The following is a 12617-nucleotide window of genomic DNA, read 5'->3' on the forward strand; positions in this document are numbered from 1 at the left end:
AAAAGTATTATAATTTTAATAATTAACAACTTAAAATATTTAACGACATATAAAAAAATTGATATTCGTCAAATTATTTCTATAATATAAAAGTAAAGGTCTAAACATGGCTCTTTTTTTGTCATTTCAAGAAAGCGTAAGGGTGATTTGGTCATTATACACCTAATAAGGTTATCACTATCATAAACATTATACCAAATGCAATATAAATTATACAAGTGATTACATGCAAAATAAAGGTATTTGATCATTGATTATTCTACCATAAGTATTGTCTATTATATGGCTTGTATCAGTTTTGAAGAAGACACAACATCTCTAAAGTAGAAAAATAGAATACCAAGTAGACTCGTTGCATCTCATCATATAGATACAAATATTTGATCGACTCTCAAAATTATTTTAGTATTACTTAAATTAGAATAAAAAAGTATTATAAATTACAATAATTAATAACTTAAATTATTTTTAAAATATAATTATCTATCAATGCCACAAAAGTTTAGAGAATGAGAGTAACATATAATATTTAAAAATTACGTAAAAAGTATTATAAACTACAATAGTTAACAGCTTGAAATATCTAACAAAAATTAATTTGTTATATATTTCGGAAAAATACATTTAAAAAAATATTATAAATCATAATATTTATCAACTTTTAATTTTTTTTTTCAAAATAAAATATTTGGTTGACTCTTGAAATTATATATGTGTCACTTAAATTTAATAGAAGAAAAGATATTATAGATCACAATAATTTAAAACTCATATTATTTTTAAAAATATAATTGACTATCAATGCTACAAAAGTTTGGACAAGTGAAGTAATATATAACATTTGAAAATTACATAAGAAAATATTATAAATTACAATATGTAACAAACTAAAATGTCTCTCAACTTATGATAAATTCTTATAATTTATCATTTGAGTGGTATCAAATTTCAAAAGTTTACTTTTCAATTTGAAAATACTCTAAACATGATCGATGTTGGGCCCATGCTAACACGATCCCGCCCCCTAGTAGCAAATAAAATAAGAGAAGTAATTATTAAAATAAGAAATTTAGTCTTGACTAAACCATTTAATGTACGGTATATATTAGTCTTTAAATATAATAAAAGATCATTTTTTCTTAAAATTTAAGTAGCTAAAGTAACCAGAAACATTCACTAATAATCTATTAACTATTTAAATTCTTTAAGTTGAATCAACACGTATGTATTACTCCTTTGTATTCTTCTAATTTTATCTAATATCTAATGCTAAAATATTATTCAAACATAAGACACGGATTCCGTTATTACACTCCGAAGAAAACTCTCAACCAAAATTTCACTTCCTCTAAATCATCCCACATTTTTTCTTTCCAAAAAAAAGAACTTAGAGAGAAGAGAAAAGAAAAGAAAAGAAAAAAAATCAAAAAACAAAAAAGATTACAAATTTCACAAAATGGAAAATAATCTATAACAATAATAATAATAAGGGTTTTCGAATTTCACTTTCTTTTCTCTCTCCCACGTTTAATTTTCCTTTCCCTCTATCCCTCCCCTCTTTTTTTTTTTTTCCTCTATATCTGTATTATTTTTTTTTTTTTCATTTTTTCCCTCGCTTTTCTCCATATCTACAATCCTCCGGGAAGCTGGAAAACTATAATTTCCATTTTTTCCCGTAGAAATTTACCTCCGTTTCTCAGTTATCTCGTTTTATTTTCAGGTACGTTAATTTTTTTGATCGTTTTTTTGTCGTTTATTTTTTCGATAATCGTGGTGTGCTAGCTCGTGGTAGAATGCTTGTCATGTTGACAATATGTTAGGACAGACGAGATACCTGTCAGGTCGGTGATATGTATTAGGTAACTCTCTTCATTGAACATGGCTAGGATAGATGAGAAAAAATCACGTTTTTATTGGGATTTGAACGTGAGACATCGTGGTGCATATTATATATGCATGTTTATTATGCAATGATAGAATACCTTTCATGTTGGCAATATGTATTAGGTAACTCTGTATATCAATGTTAGGACAAATGAGATACTTGTCATGTGTTAACATGTATCAGGTAACTCTGTTCATCATGGCTAGGATAGATGAGAAGAAATCACGTTCTTTTTCTCTGTCGGGATTTAAACGTGAGATGTCGTGGTGCATATTTATATTATATACGCATGTTTATTATGCAAATGGATAGATTGTTCGTATATGTGAACTGATTTGCATTTGGTGATTTGTTTTTTCATATAAGGAAAATTAATCTCGACAATAGAGCAATTGCATTAATGATGCAAGCATTTTGTTACGGGTATAAAGCTCAATATAATTTATGTGAAAGATGTAGACTTTTTCTCTTTTTTGGGGGGATTGTGGTGATGTATAATTATATTTGTATGGCATAAAATGTGACCTTGAATTGGTTTCAATTATCGTAATTTGTAGTTTTTGTTCAGATTGTTTTGTCATGCTTTCTGAATATTAAGTTCTGTTATTGCATTTCCATTGAGGCGAGTGTGCATTTGAAACAACCTCTCTGCCTCCAGGATAGGGGTAAGGTCATACACCTACCCTCCTCGACCCCACTTTGTAGGATTATATTGGGTGTGTTGTTGTATGGAATAAATGTGAAAAGATAACGGGTACCAACGTTACCAGGCTAAATCTTGGCCTTGGTACTGCACATGACAATCCATATTCTCCCTCTGTCCGTCCCAAAATAGCTGTCACGTTTCGCTTCTTGAGAGTCAAAATTCATATTGTTTTGACTTTTGAAAAGCGAATTGTGACAAATTTTTTGAAATGGAAGGAGTTTTAATAATTGTTGATGCCTAGTTTTTTTTTTTTTTGAGTACAACAATGTAAACATAACTCTATGGTATTGTACCTAGGCTTGGAATTGAAAAAATTGTGGGTGTTTTGCAGGAATTTGTATTCTGTGTTACAACTGAGGGAAGGAGGAATTCATCCTATGTGAAACCGAGGGGTATACATATACATACATTAACATTTTATCAAAGAGGGAGGGATTGAGAGCTTGTTTTACAGGATTAATCGTCTTTTGGTTTGTGAAATTTTTGTTTTTTTTTCCTGCTTTCTTTTGTTATTCCATTCTCGACGATTGATTGGATGTGCATTAGAATATGGATTCTCAAAATTCGGCCCCAACGACTAGCCAAGTCAACTGTTGTGATTGTGGGTGCAGCAGTTGTTCTACAATGAACATGTCCTATTCAGGGACTTGGCTCCGGTCTGTGAAGCGAAAATTTGATGAATATGATGGGAATAAGTTTATGATCCCTGGCCTTGTCTTACCTCTAAATGCTCGTATAGAAATTGAAAATGAATGTCTAGCACTAAGGGAAATGGTAAGTAAGCAACAACACACAATTCAGGATTTAAGTGCTGAACTGGAGGAAGAACGAAATGCGTCTTCCTCAGCTGCAAATGAGGCCATGTCAATGATTTTGAGGTTGCAAGGAGAAAAGGCAGAGGTTCAGATGGAATTTAAACAATTTAAGAGGTACACTGAGGAGAAAACTGCACATGATCAGCAGGAGATTATGGCATTGGAGGATATATTATATAAGAGGGAGCAATCAATTCAATCATTGACTTGTGAGGTGCAAATGTATAAGCATAGAATGATGAGTTATGGGCTAACAGAATCTGAGGCTGATGGTGATGGTGAGACGGAAAAGGGCCGTTTTAGTCGGAACAATAGTATGTCCGAGACTACCAATGGACCATTCGAAGTTCCTCCATTTGATTACCCTCCGTTGAAATGTACTATTAATGAGAATCAAGTATACACAGAGTTTGATAATGATGTTGATGTTGAGAAATATGCATTTGAAGAGACCCCACGTTCATCCGACCAGTTGCGTGATTTGGAGCATAGGATCAATCAGTTGGAGAGGACACCAAGAAGCACTGATGGGGATCATTTCAAGAACAACATACTTGAAAAAGTTATAGTTGGTCATTCTCCAAGGAGGAGTAGGCATCTTAGAAAATTTTCAACTGATAGTGTAGGATCTCCCTTCATTACAAATAAAGAAATTAACTCAGATTTCATCTCAGATTCTCCAAGGTTTGGTGGAAGTATTAGAAAAGCAGAATATTCACAAACAGAAGAACGTTCAAACTTGAGGAAGGTGGATAGTTCTTCAGAAAATGGAGATGACATGAGCGACCGAGTTTACACAATTGATTCTGTACATCAGAGGGCTGGATATAATGGTGTCTCAGAACTCAAGAGTTCAGCCGGAATGGTTGACGACTACACCCCGAGGGATTCATTGCATAATACAGATTTTGAAGATCCAGAAGTCACAAAGTTATACTTTAGGCTTCAGGCACTAGAGGCTGACCGGGAATCAATGCGACAGGCTATGATTGCTATGCGGACTGATAAAGCACAGGTGGTATTGCTCAAGGAGATTGCTCAGCAATTATGCAAAGAGATGAACCCAGCCGTGAGAAAACCTGCGAAGAAGCCATCTTTAATTGGGAGCTTTTCGTTCATGTCTGTATTCAAGGTATGGTATTTATCTGTGTTAACTTTACAGGTTGCAGTAACTTCATTTTCTCAGGTACAATGGTACCTATGATCTTTTTCCAATGTGAAAGCACAAATTCTGGGTTATTTGCTCATTGCAAGGACATTTAGTAGCAATTTTGCGACTGTAAACGTATAGTCCCTCCATTTCAAATTATTTGTCTTAGGTTAACTTGACACGAAATTTAAGAAAATAAAGACTTTTAAATCTTGTGGTCTCAAATATGCCATGTAAGCTATTGGGTATAAAGAGTTGCTAAATATTAAAAGTGACATTCTTTTTTGAAACAGATTAAAGAGGAAAGTAAGACAAAATTGAAACAGAGGGAGTATCTGATTCGACTTGATTGAGTATGTAAATTTATTGGCCCACTCATGTCAATGACTAGTAATGTATATAGGGCTTAATTCAGCTCGATTGGAATCGATTCTACGAGTGAAAAGCAGAAATATTAATTACTTTGTTTGATACTAATCTGAGCAAAAATTATTTTCCTGTGCCAGAACTATAGGCTTACTGGTAAGAAATGTGCTGGACCTGCCTTCTTTTAGCCTTACTCATTTTCCTAACCTTTAACTGCACTGTCACAGACTTTAGTTACAGTCCCTTAGGTGCGACATTTTTCCCATTCCACCTGACATCTGATTTTTGGTTCGATTTTGTGGATGTTGCCTATCTTGAACTTATTTTACAACTACACAATCCTAAGTAAGTGTTTCGGCATGTGACATTTAAGATTTTTTGGGTAATGTGTAACTGCCAAAGTAATGTAATTATACAGTGTATTAGAAAGGTGAGAACACTCTTTTGTCACTGTGCTACTTAATTATGTTCTTGAGTTCTTGTTGCAGTTGTCCAAAATCAAAAAGGTTTGAGTTCTATTGCGTGCTTTATTTCAATTTTCATGCAAGCTGGTGATTTTGTTTGTTGCACTCTGAAAATAGTGCCGCATGTATTAAGATAAATCATTTAGAATTTGGGATGATGAATAGAACAGTTTCTGCTGAGAAACCTTCTGTCACGATAAGGAAAAACCGAGAATGAATTGGGTTGTGTCTCTTTCTGAAACCTCTACTAGACCTTGAGTTAGCTTTTGTGGTCATTGTCTTTTCTTTTGATCAAATATGGGTGAGGTTTGGTGTGGATTAGAGCTGGTGTTTGGAGCAATTTATGTTTAAGATTTTTCAATTAGTTATATCTGAGTACACTTAATCTTAAACCAAGTCACCAGATGATATCATATGGATTAGTGTCTTGGGCTTATGTCTAATCAAGAAGTCCATTTTCAAAATGGGAAGAGCTGTTGCTAACCTATGTAATCCCTAAGCTTTAGTGGAATCACATTTCAAATGGTTAGTAGACAAAGATTATATGTCATTATGACATCACTTTGATCTTAATGCATTTTCACAGGCATCTTCCTTTAGCTACTCTGAATGGGATACTTGAACTTAACAAACGTGCTGGACTAATTCCTTATTTCCTGTGGGTAGAAGGGGTTCCAAGGACAAAAAGTCACAAGGACCATTTGAATTTTCTTCTATTATATATTGACGACACTAAAAGTGAACAAGGCAGACCTAAAATCATGTAGTCAAGTTGTCCCAAATGACCTACAATCTCTGGAATCAATGCTGACCTAGCTTAGAATAGACAGCATATGGTAATATATGAGGTAATAAATAGCAAACCAATATGTTTTATTCTGACATCAAAATCCCACAGTCCCACTCTCACCATTTCTTATTTGGCCCTCCTGTTTCTGTGTCGTCTTCTGATTTATATGTGAGCTGATTTATTTGTATTCTTTCTTATTCAGTCGATGGTATGCTTTGTTTTATGGAGAAGAAAAGCACGCAGATGCAAGTGAGTTGATCATTGTACTTTGGTTTTTTATCAATAAATTCTTACGATTCTCTTACCCTAAAAAAGAAGGCAACAGTCTATTTCCCTCTCTGTCTCCTTGAGTTTAGTTGTTTGTTTGAGCAAGTTCTAACATTCAATTAAATCTCAACACTTGTTTAGGTACACATTTGGATCGTCGGCCAACAATGCAGGCTTGCTAATGCTTTTAGACAAGGGACCTCGCATGGGGCAGTGGAGATGTCTGATGAGCACGCAGGTGGAAAACCGTCTCTAGTAATCCACATCGATTACTGAAAACTATCATAACCGTCAGTACGTAATGGATTGTAGTCAGATTGATTGTTTTTTCATATTACTTTCTTTCTCCCCCCTTGAATTCCTTGCTGCTGCAAATTGTGGGTTCACGTCTGCGCTGTGTTCTTCCGCTTGATTCTTGGAATTGTAGCAACATTTGGCTGAACCAGTGTCATTGAAAATATAGATGTTCCACTGCCAGTTTGGGACTTGTGAATAATTGTGATCATATATGGCATTTTGCTCAAGGTTTTCTTTTTCTTTTTTTCTGTATATTACAATTTGTGAATGAATTTTTTTTTTTTTCAAAATTCTTGTTACTTTTTCTTTTTGTCAATCAGATGTCAGTGCTTATTGCACTTTTGTATTCATTGTCTAAGAACTCCCTTCTTATTCATCTAGATTTTCCAAGACTGACTGAGGTTAATAAAAGCCTAGCCAAGTGGATGTAAATTCTTGAAATTTCACTTTGCCAAATGCACTCCTGTTTCTTTTTATTTTCGTATTTTTTCCTACTTACAAATTACAGCTACAAAGTAAGTACAAGTTAATAAGTATGTAAAATATAAACAATACATAATAGACACTCAAATTTGACGTTAGGGTAAGTAAATATTTCTTACACTTCAATTTTGTCTCAATTAACTATTAGAAACTTCAACTCGTCCTCAACGCGTCACGAGGATTCTAATATAGCACATGAACTTTAGAGCGTACGTATAAACACCTTAATTTAGTTTCGATTGACAACTAAACATGCCAACTCGTCTCACAGTATTTCGTAGACACTCAATATTGACATGACACATAAATTTTGAAGGTGCCAGAATGATTATTTTCAAAGTTGGAGCATTCATATGGCACAGTAAAAACAAATTGAGGAGTCTAGACATACACTCTCAAAATTTAAGCCTTTACTTGTCATTTGAGACGAAAGTTAAGCGTCATTAATATATTATATATAAAAAATAGACATAAAAGAAAGGGAAAAGAAGGCAAACAACATAAATCCCGATAGTTTGGAGTTTAATTACCAAAAACTCGACATTACATAATTACCCAAAATTTCGATTTTTGATCTGTCAAGATACATAATTAGCTCCCGATATATCCAACGAATATAAATTTTTTTCTTGGTAATGATACATAATTAACTCCCGATATATCTAACGAATATAAATTTTTTTCTTGGTAACGATAAATAATTAGCTAAGTCTATCAAACGGGTTGGGTTGACCCAACCCAATCAGCCCATGGGTTGTAGGGTACCGGGCTGATTTATTTTTTTGGTTGGGCCCAGTTAACCCGGTCCAGGCCCGTCGGTTAACCAGCCCAGTTTCATTTTTTTTTTTAAGTGGGCTTTGGTCCGTTGGGCCCAAACTAACCATTGGCCCAACGGCTATATAACCGTTTTTGTGACCAAATGGCTAGTTTGGCATTTATTATTAAAAAAAAAATTACTTTTAAAATTATTTTTTAACCCCAAAAAAGTTTCTATAAATATCCTACACTTTCAAATCATTTTCCACACAATTTTTCATTCTCTCAATTCTCATTCTCTCTCAAATCTCAAATCTCAATTCTCAAACATTATATATATTTAATTTCCTAACATGCTCACTTTAATTTTTGAATTTGACGATTACAAAGTACGTGCGGAAGTTTCTAAAGTCCCAATCTTCGGATACTTCCAAAATTTGGTATTGTCGTGCCATCTCTTACGTTTAATTTTTATTTAGTGTATTAATTGTTGAATATTTAATTTTATTATATTTGTATATTTTGAATTTTTTTAGTTTAATTTATATTATGAGTAAATTAAGAAACCTCGCTACTAAAGGTGTTAAATTTTTTGTCCCGGAAGCGGTAATGGTAGTAAAAAGCGAATTACTAGCGGTAGAGATACTTTAAGTAGTAGATATACCCGTGTGCCTCCGGCACCGCTTAGTCAACCTTTTGAGGAAGAAGTAGGCGTACCTTTAGGTGTAGGTGCCCACGATATGGATTATGTAGAAGTTCAGAAAAAATACGGTATAGATGCGGTTAATTTAGATGAAGATGATGAAAATATTGGTAAGACACCCGCAGTAGGAAACGCTAACGTTAGATCTGAATCGGTTAATCTCCCTCTCCGTGCCCCAAGAGCCCGTAAAACAACTAGTATTGCATGTCAATTTTTTGAACGTATATCAGATACTGAGGTGCAATGCAATATTTGTCAACAAATATATAAGCATAAAAGCGGAGGCAAGCAATGGGGTACGGGTACGTTAATGAGACATATAGGTGATGCTCACGAAAGAGAGTTAAATATTGCACGAGGTGGTGCGGATGTTGGTGGACCAACGCAAACTAGAATGGACCCAGCAACCGGTCAGGTAATGAAGAAGTATAATAAATTGAGGGACCGAAAAGAAATAGCTAAAATGGTAGCTGTGGGTTGTTTATCTTTTAGTTTTTCTTCTTCTGATGCCTTTATTCATTATATTCAAGCAATTTATAATTCTATGTTTAATGGTATTTCTAGAAGTACTTGTCGGGTCGAAATTTTTAGACTTCATTCATAATATTGTTTTTATTTATTTACATTGTTAAAAAATATTCAATGTAGAATATCCCTAACTTCTGATCTCGGGCGTGCTGTAAATAAAAATGATTATTTAATTATTACTTGTTATAGGATAGATAGTAGTTTTATTATGCAAAAACGTATTCTTACTTTTTTATATGATGAAGATCGTAAATTTACTGGAGATTTTATTGCTGATTCAATTGCTAAAGTTGCAGAATTTTATGGTATCGAAAATAAAATCTTATGTATTGCTTTTGATAATGTTTCTAACAACAAGACTGCTATAACAAAATTAAAATCTAAGTTCTTTTGATAATGTTTCTAACAACAAGACTGCTATAACAAAATTAAAATCTAAGTTATCTTCGCCGTTACCTGAAATTTTTCATATTAAGTTTACATGTCATATATATAATTTAATTGTAAAAGATGGTCTTGATTTTTTTGAGGTTTATATTGAAAAAATTTGACTTGCCATTGGTTTTATTCAAGAAATAATCGTAGAATTACAGACTTTAAACTTAAATGTGAACAAAATGGACTTGCACCGATATTGATGCCAGAAGAATGTGAAATTAGATGGAATGCTACGTATGACTTTTTAAAAACTTGTTATAAATATAGAATTCCTATTACACTATCTTTTAACCAATATTGTGGTTCGTTTGCTAATTTTGCTGATTGCATGTTACATGATTCTGATTGGGTTGTAATTAATGATCTTTTTAAGTTTTTGGAAAAAATTTATATAGCTACGGTTGAATTTTTCGGTGTTTATTATCCTACTGTTTGTAATATTTTGGCATATATAACCGATATTTCTGCTTTACTCAAAGAATATAAAAATAAAAAAGGTTACAAAGATGTTGTTGGTGTCATGTTTGCTAAATTTAAAAAATATTTTTTTTCGATTCCCCCTATTTACTTGGTTGGTGCTATGCTTAATCCGTGCATGAAATATAATACTATGTACCACTTTAGTACTATTATTTATACTAATTTAGAAATAAATACTAATAATGATTCTCAACAAGTATAACCTGATTTGTGGACGACTATGGGTGATGCGAACGAATGTATAGATAAATTATATAATCACTATGTTGATTTAGTTGATTTAGTCGTACTTACAAATATCACTCCAACTGTTACTCCTCATCCTCCTGAGGAGCCATCATCTTCTAAAAGGCCCGCGCATAGTGGTTTTCCTGATCACTTTTATGATTTAAATTGTTGGAATAGTGTCGAGGAAGGAGATTACACATCAACTTATCGGGAAGAGCTTAAGTATTATCTTCGGTCGCCGCTAGAGGATCGCAGACGACGGATCAACGCGTTAGATTGGTGGAGGAGTAATGAAACACAATATCCTGTGCTTTCAAGATTAGCTAGAGGTATCTTGAATGTTCTAATGTCAACTGTTGCATCAGAGAGCGGTTTTAGTCAAGGACGACGGCAACTTGGAGACAACCAACATTCATTGGGAAGCAATGCAATAAATGTTCTCGTTTGCCTCAGAGATTGGATTAGAGCCAAACGAAGAAATCAAGGAATGGAAGCGGAGCCGAACGACGAGCAGAGACTTGAAGAAATTATCACTTTACAGGAGAACTCAGCAGAATCAAGTTCAATGCATGGTTTTGCCCCCGTTCACTTTGACTATCCTATGCAAGTTTCCGTTAATATTAACATGAATGAGTTGGAGAAAATGATGCAAAATTTTTAGATTTTTCATTCATGTAAATTATAAAATTTGGATCATTTTATAATAAATAAAATTCAACATTCATTTATTCCTTAGTCCTTACTTTGTAATTTTTTCCATTTAATGATTTAAATTGAATTTCTAGTTTAAATTAAAATTTTAGTTTTAATATATTATTGATTTACTATTAAGTATTATACTATTATTAATTTATTATATTAAGTACCATATGTTTTATTTAAAATAGTGTATATATGTGTATATATTTTCTAAAATAGTATATATTTAACGTATACATGTGTATATGTTTTATAAATTATTGTATAACTATATATATATAGTGTGTATATATTGTAGTATATTTTATTTAAAGTAGTAAGTATATATTGAATGGTACGTATATATGTGTATATATCTTCTATAGATGTATATATTTAACGTATACATGTGTATATGTTTTATAAATTAGTGTATAACTATATATATAGTGTGTGTATATATTGTAGTATATATATATATATTGTAGTTTATTTTATTTAAAGTAGTACGTATATATTGAATGGTACGTACATATGTATATATATCTTCTATTGACATGTATATTTAACGTATACATGTGTATATGTTTTATAAATTAGTGTATAACTATATGTTTAGTGTGTGTATATATTGTAGTATATATATATTGTAGTATATTTTCTTTAAAGTAGTACGTATATATTGAATGGTACGTATATATATGTATATATCTTCTATAGACATATATATTTAACGTATACATGTGTATATGTTGTATAAGTTATTATATATATCATTATATTGTAGTATATATCTTGTAGTATCTGTTTTATTTAGAGTAATATATATATTTAACTAACGTATAGTCGTATACACGATTACATGTGTAATTGTGTATATGTGTATATTTTTTTAAATTCTAATGTAGTATATACTATATATATAGTGTTTATATATATTTTAACGTATTTAAAATGTATATAGGTGGGTATATATAACGTATATTGAAAAAAAAACCTTTTTTTTTTTACCGCTTTTGACCAAATTTTTAACCGGGTTTAGGTGGGTTAGACCGGGTTGGGCTAAGTGGGCCGGTTCAGGGTTGTTTTTAAAAAATTTACTGTTAAACTCGGCCCTGGCCCGACCCACCTAACCACAACTCTGCCCGGACCGGCCCACAACCCGTCTAAATTTTACGGGTCGGTTCCGGATTGATCCGGTCCGGCCTCTTGACACCTATATAATTAGCTCCCGATATAAACAACGAATATAAATTTTTTCTTAGTAATGATACATAATTAGCTCCTGATACATTTTTTTTGAAGGGTCTTCAAGATACATAGTACAACCAATGAAGTTTTTTTTTTTCCTTGTAAAGATATATAGTAGTTAGCTTTCGATACATTTGTTCTTATTTTGAATCTGTCAAGATAAGTAATTAGCTTTCCGATACATTTAATGAAGATACATAATTAATTGTAGTTTTTGTAATTAAGAGTGGAGATTTGTGTAAATATGAAAAGTTAAAGTGTATATTTTATATTTAGTTGTTTTTTCCAAATAAAAAAAAACTAAGAAGACCAATTTTGGCTGCATTGAAGTG

The 12617-nt window shown here is 32.3% G+C and overlaps 1 protein-coding gene across 1 annotated transcript; it reads left to right on the top strand.

Annotated features, from left to right (window-relative positions):
* The first annotated feature begins 1360 nt into the window (after positions 1–1360).
* Positions 1361–7025, top strand: LOC107854591 (myosin-binding protein 7). Its single transcript, XM_016699608.2, has 4 exons — positions 1361–1720; positions 2923–4538; positions 6379–6425; positions 6585–7025. The coding sequence occupies exons 2-4, from the start codon at positions 3141–3143 to the stop codon at positions 6697–6699; spliced, it is 1560 nt and encodes a 519-aa protein (XP_016555094.1). The 5' UTR covers positions 1361–1720; positions 2923–3140; the 3' UTR covers positions 6700–7025.
* The last annotated feature ends 5592 nt before the right edge of the window (positions 7026–12617 follow it).

This window comes from Capsicum annuum, chromosome 10, assembly GCF_002878395.1.
Source record: "Capsicum annuum cultivar UCD-10X-F1 chromosome 10, UCD10Xv1.1, whole genome shotgun sequence".
NCBI lineage: Eukaryota > Viridiplantae > Streptophyta > Magnoliopsida > Solanales > Solanaceae > Capsicum > Capsicum annuum.